The 7,302-nt window shown below is 26.8% G+C and overlaps 1 protein-coding gene across 1 annotated transcript; it reads right to left on the minus strand.

Moving 5' to 3' along the window:
• On the minus strand, positions 1-2,914 carry LOC126833751 (uncharacterized). The gene is made up of 6 exons (XM_050565262.1): positions 2,808-2,914; positions 2,597-2,641; positions 1,424-1,453; positions 1,330-1,362; positions 375-402; positions 1-172 (listed from the first exon to the last, which is right to left on the minus strand). Exons 1-6 carry the CDS (start codon positions 2,869-2,871, stop codon positions 34-36), a joined length of 339 nt encoding a protein of 112 aa, XP_050421219.1. The 5' UTR covers positions 2,872-2,914; the 3' UTR covers positions 1-33.
• Positions 2,915-7,302: the final 4,388 nt, after the last annotated feature.

The following is a 7,302-nucleotide window of genomic DNA, read 5'->3' on the forward strand; positions in this document are numbered from 1 at the left end:
AGAATAAGGGGTTTTTTTTTAATCCAGGAAATATCAAATATCTTCAACGTTTATAGTTCCAAAGCGCACATCCTCCATATTAAACAAATAACGTAATTTGTACTTATCATAACCGGGCAACATGCTTCCATTAATCTTTTTCATAGCATCTTTGTAAGCAGGACGATGGGGACTAATAGATAATAAAAATAAAATAGTTATGACTTTATTTTTCAAATATCCTGTGCAATAGCATAAGTTTTTTTAAATCGTTCACTCGAGGTGTTTTATAATGGCAACAATTAAAAATTCATCCCTTTCCTTTTAATTAAAAAAAATATATTTGTCGTAATTATCAGCGAATGAATTTGTTACCCGTCTATATGAATACTCACTGGTTTGCTTTTATAATAAACATCGAATCTGTAAAGCAGAAGAGTTGTTAATAAAATATAATATGTTAAATATTTTACATAATAATAAAATATCTGTGTCGACATTTTTTGCCTTAAGTGTAGCAAATAATGGACACTTCGCCCTCCTCATAAACCGAATTAATGTTTTATTAAAATTTTAACTAAGTTTGTTAAAATAAAAACTGGTACAGCAAGAAAGTATTAAAGTAAGTGGCAGTGTTTTTTTTTTTAAGTGGTTTTATCATTTTAGGTTATAGTAATTTCTATAAAACGTTGACTTCCCCGTCTCCACTGTGACTGGACTTCACTGTACTGGCGATTTTAGAATTTCAAAACTTAAATCATTGTTAGTACACCAGTAAAATAATTTTGAAGACATATTTAAAACTATGAACAACAAAATATTGCCCTCGAAAAAAAATTGTGTTGGCCAAAAAATCAACACCTAATAATTGTGTTTATTAGGTGTTGATTTTTTATGTTATGACAAAATAGTGCTTAAAGTGTATAAGGGCGGAAACGCAGGACCGATTTGTTTATTTAGCAAGTCTATGATTGGTATTATCACAGATTTTGATGGAAATGTTTATTTAAAAGGCATTTCAATACTTTCAGTAATAATAATTCCTAAAAAAAACTATGATCTCTCTGATTCTAGTATAAGCCATCACCACTATGCCCCAATCCATATATATATTACTTAAATCTAAATTAGTAAAAGTCATAATATCTAGATTAGAATAATCTGGGTCAATGGAGCCCGCAGGTGATAATTCACGAGGGATATACATTTGTTTAATTTGCAGAGAAGCAATGAGAAAGTTGCCCCATCCCCCTGTCCCTCCCTAAAGGTGCCCTTAATCTGGATATTTAAATGCAATGAAATTAATAATATAATTTTACCTAAAACTAAATTTAAGAATTTCATATTTACCTAGTCTATCTTGACGTACCGGGCATACACCGTCTGCAAGAAAAATATTATAAAATAACATTTTATCTTAGAACCCATTTTGTTATACTTTTACCTTCAAGTACAAAACGCATAACACCCAACTCTGGAATAAAAAAATATACATTACTCTAAATCTAACGCATTAATTAATTTTGTGATTATCAACCGACTTAAATATAGTTAATATTGAAATATTCGGGATTATTTTTGTTTGATTTTTATAAAAAAACAATAGACTCTAATTTTAACCAATAAAAAAATGTTTTAAAACAAATTAGACATTTTCATTGGTTATACTATGATAACTCAAATGAGTGGTTTAGTCAAATTTGGGGAAAACTTTTGTGCACCACAAACAAAAAAGGATGATGGGATTTGAATAAATGTCACATTCTTTTGTTTGATCATCAATTTTAGGTTTTAGAATAAATGGCTATGTTATTAAGCTTTAACTCATTATTCTGCTTAAAAATACATTTTTGTATTAGCTAACTCTGAAAATTAAATCAGACATGAACCTATTAGGAAAACATACTTAGACTTTCGGTATGGTAAAATAAATAACGATTTTTTCGTGACTGGTTTTATCTATAGACAGATATTATTTGTTGACGACGATGCGTATAGTACATAATATAATACATCATAGTATTTACTTAGTACTTACATTAAATTTTCATGTGTATATTATCTTGATGAGTGACCACTTGTATGACAAAGTGTGCCAATTTTTTTTTATAATTACATTTTGTGAGTACTTATGAAAAGCATAAGTATATGTGCGAATGTAAATGTGGTAAGTGGATCAAAGAGGAGTGTCATTTTTTTTTAAATTACATGGTTTTTCTAAAAAAAAAATAGTGCCTAAACTATTTAAATAAAATGTCAACAACTAAGTTAGTTAGTTTTTATAAGAACATTTGTTTGGTTATCAAAAAATACATGGTTTCCATTTAAAAAAAACATGTTTTTGATCGTAAGTCAGCCATTTTGAATTATTGACCATATTTTTTTTTAGACGGGGGACGTCTAAAAAAAAGTTTGTACACTAAAAGTCTCTAACAAGCAATATTTTGATTGGATTGGTATTTTTGGTGAAAAATTGATTAGTATTTTAAAATGGGACACCTGTATATACCCCACTAAAAATTAAGTCTTATGTTCGCGTATGATTATTATTATAATGATAAGGCATTTACATAATAGTATGATTATGTATAGTTAAGGTAAACATAATTATAATTACCATTACTAGCATTTAAGAGAAGTAAGTCATGTTTCTTGAATCTATCTAAAAAAACAAAATTAACGATAATTAATATATTGTGAAAATATGAGAGCTAGATTGATAAATCATAGAATATAAATATATATATATATATATATATGTATATGTATATATGTATATTTATATATCAATATATGGATTGCGGTATAAAAATATAAATTATACATACCATCTGCAAACAAACAGACAACGCAGACAGATAAAACCATAAAAAAGGATCTGATAGTTGCCATTATAATGCGACTGAGAGTATTAAACGTTGAGGAAAACTGTAGGAATGTGAGGGAATTTAACGAATGAAGCTCGAGTTACCTATGTCGACCCGTTAACAGAAATATAGAAACTACACCTGACCATACATAGTAAACAACAATAATTAAAAATAAACCAACACAAATGTAATGCGTCCTGGAGGGCCCTCGGTTTTAAATTTGCTAAGAGTACGCCAGAAAGACGATAAACCACATTGTTAAGCGTTCGAATCGAATAAATATGGTTCTCTGTGGATTCAGCCGAAAAATGTCTCACTTTTTTTTAGCCCCGCATTAGATCTACATTCAGCCTAATTTTCAGACCTTCAGTCCTAAAACTTAGCTCGAAAAAGATAAATATAGCCAAATGTTTCCTCCCCTTCTGTGGGATAGGGTAGAAATTTGCGGACTTTGAATTCGGATAGGTTTTTGTTCCCCAAAATGTATCTTTAATTATTACTATAGCCGTTTTGTAGAGCTTCTTATTTTCACAAATTATTTGCTAATAGCAGGTTACAAAAATGCATGCAGTTTTTGTTAGTTATTAATAAAAAAAACCTATAAAATGGAGAGATCGGCCAGTAAAAGAACTGTCAAGAACTGATATCTGTTATAAAAATTCAAATTCGGCGTATAAATAAAACTTGTTTGGGGTGAATCTAGATTAAAATTTTCGAGGGACAGAAGCCTTTCAGTCTAAGTACAATCCGAGTTTTCATACACGAGCAGAAAAATATCGTGCGCGTGTATTGTTCAAATAATAACATGTTTTCAAATAAAACTAAAAAAATATGTAGGTTACTCATGTACAAATACATTGTTTTGAAAAAAACAGATATGTGTAACGTCCTGACGATTTATACTCATCTGCTTTAGTTATTGTCAACACTTTTGTAGTTATAAGAAATAATGTAAATCTTAGCTTTGTAACATAATTCAATCCTTGGCTAAAAAAAAAATATCCTATCAAGCAAAATACTAAATTACAGTTCTTTTGAATTAATAATTTGGTTGTTGTTATTTTATGTCACAAGTATGTATATGAATACTTGAACATATTGAATTTTATTTTAAGGATTGAAAGTGATGTTATTATAATAGGGTATTTGTAAAATATTAGATTGACTTAAGCTGAAAATCAAGTGTTTCCTAATTTTTGAACAACTTGCATAATTACATGTTTTGTTTTTCAAAGAGTAAATTATGAATATATTAATTCCTCGATTTTTAAGGATGATTAAATGTAGGTATAGCAAGAAAATAAAATATTCGTTGTTTTTAAGGACACTTAGTTTGTGTTTGAATTAACATTTTAATTGTTTATCAAAACAATTAAACAATAATTCTACATTTTTTTGGTCACAAGTTATTAACTGGAACTAAGTTTATATATTTACAATTATTTTAAAATAGTTTAATATTATTACATTTAAATATTGTTTGTCTCCTGGACAAAATTTAGCTTTATAATGAGCTTATTAGAGTTTAATCATAATTTTATGTATTCGACTATTTTACAAGGACTGTTGCAATGTAAACAACTGATAAATGTCATTTGCCTGTTTGGTATCATACCAATTCAACTTTATTATTGTTTTTTAGCAAAAACAAGCTGTTTTTAGATATTTCGTTACCATGTCGCTTATGTATTTAAGTGTTTGAAACATTTTTCTGAAATTACTGTAGCAATGTAAACAAATGAAACATACCTATGGATGTTAGTTGTTACAATTTATTAACATTTTTAACATATATTATATTTTATTTTAAATATATGATTATTATCTGTTATAAGACAAAATAGGAATCTTAATGTACATATATTGAAAATGATAAAACATTATTAAAAAAACGCTTTCAATGCAACTCTGTAGATGGTAAATATTATATCAATCACCGATAAAAGCGATTGAATAGGCAATGACGTAATTAAACAATTTAAATGTGTATTAGGGGGAATATATTTATAATAATAATATAAAAAAATCATTTCAATACACATATAGCTAGAAATCAAATTAAAAGTGTTTATATGGTTCAATTTACAGGGTGTATAATATTAATAATAATCTTTACAATAAGATTTAAAGCCACAGTTTAAAAATGTACTACGAATTATGCACAAACCATTATTGAAAAATGTGTACCAGTTTTCAGAGTACGGTTAAATTTCAAAACAGTTGTGTTCGATAGAAAATACACAGGTGTAGAGGCCTCTAATAATGTCAAGGTGGATTTTGTTTGGTTACTCTATACACGTCTTATGTATTAAGCCTATTAACTACAGAAATCTAAGTAAATTTAATATTGACTTTAAAAGTACAAAACCAACAAACAAGCATCATATTTGTGTTGAAAATAACATATTTGAACATTATTATCATGTGGCCTACGTTCTTATGTCTTAGGTTTAACTACTTTAGGTATTGTAAATTACAATTCAATTGAAAACATGTCAAAGTTAAGTTATGTCTACATAAATTATTATTGTTTCTAGACCGAACTGTTGATATCGTCCCAAAAGGCTTAACTAAACATTAACATGTGCTTATTACATTTTTGTTTACAAGCTCAAACTCAACTAAGCTATCAGAATATCGCACACAATTATATTCGTTTTAATCAACACTTTTATAGTAATAAGAAATAATGTAAATCTTAGCTTCGTAACACATTTACTATCGCTGGCAAAAAAAAAAAAATTTCTTATCAACCAAAATACTTAATTAGAGTTCTAGGTATTGAAATAATAATTTTTAGAATATTGATTAAATGTAAACAATATTCGTATAGTTTTTATAATTTACTTTTTGTCGAAAACACAAAATGTTTTCAGCGAATTTAATTTTCTATTTTTACTAGTTAAAACTATTGTCTTGCATTTATTAATATTTTATTTGAACATTATAGGATCTGTTATATTTTACAAATCGAATTTTATTGGTTTTTATTATCTTATTAATTTTTTAAGTATACTATAAAGCATACAACTAAAATCCACTAAAAATTTTCCAGGTCGATTTCTAGTTGTGTTATGTTTTATTCTTTGTGTTTTTAAATTCTTTAAAATTGTGTTTGTATGATACCACTCTATTGTTACATACAATTATAGTAAATACCAATTTTTATAAAAATCAACATTAAATGTTCGATTTAAAATATTTGTCATTTATGTACATTGCAGCTGTGATTGTAAAATGTGCTGTATGCGGTAATTCGTAACCTTGGTTTTTGTATAATACAAAAAATTCAACTAAAATTGAAATGCTAGTTTTATATTTATATCTACTAATTATACATTAGCGCCTAGTGGTATAAAAATTAAAAAAATAAATATTTCCTCCAACCCAAGTCAAAAACCCGATGTACAATTGAATGATTTAGATTTTCTATCATAAATCAAAATATTTTAGTTCAACATAAATAAAAAAATATATATTTTCACAGAGCATGATTTTTCTGCATAATGTGTATTATTTTATTTTTAGTACTTTTTTTTTAATCATTAAAACTTAACATAAAAAGTAATGTAATATTGTAAGGGGAACTGTAATATCTTTGCAAAAGAATAGAAATCGAACAGAATGATTATAACTTAAAGTCCAAACGCTAAAATTGTTTAATAAATTCCATCTAAAAATGTTTGGTTTTAAAAATATTTGTTGCTATTCGAAAAAAACAAGGTCGATACTTGTTTTACGTATACAAGTATGGGCGTCGGTTTTTTCAAAATGGGAACATATGTTTTTAATTCCATAAACGTGTAGACTACACATTTTTAAAGAATGTCAGAGGATGAACTTCAATGTTTCAATTTATTTTTTTGTATTGTAGAACCCTGATTTTACAATAATTATAGATTAATTTTCAAATTGTTTTATCCAATACATATTATCATTTATTATTAATATTATCTATAATAGAGTATAAATAACATCTACTTATAATCAATGTTAATATGTTATGAATAAAAGAAACCTTTTCAAGGATACCTAACCGAAAATATTGTACTTAAGGGAGTTTCGTGCATTCGGTTTTTTTTTTCAAGTTTTTGACTAAAAAACTAAACAAACTATTGACTATACTTAGGATGGTCCGATTTCAATTCTGTAGGAAACAGATTTTCAATTTTTTTCTTTTCTCATGTTAAATAAATTGGGTTTTTATGATGAGAAATTGGAAAATTGAATTGTCATGTTTTCAAACGATTCCACGAGGAATCCAAATTGACATGTAATTACAACAGTTTTTTTAAATAATAATAAAACTAATAATTTGTTGTAGCGAAATTGTGAATTTGGATCCAGCATTACTAATACTTTATGACTGAGTTTGATGATATTGTCAAGTTTATTTGAGAGGTTATTTTTGATTTTCGATTTTATCATTGGTTGGATACGCTATAACATAGAA

The sequence above is a fragment of the Adelges cooleyi genome, unplaced genomic scaffold, assembly GCF_023614345.1.
Source record: "Adelges cooleyi isolate 19-005CV unplaced genomic scaffold, UGA_ACOO_1.1 ACOO_flye_CR_arks_rails_tigmint_CR_PRNA_2, whole genome shotgun sequence".
NCBI classification, from domain to species: Eukaryota; Metazoa; Arthropoda; class Insecta; order Hemiptera; family Adelgidae; genus Adelges; species Adelges cooleyi.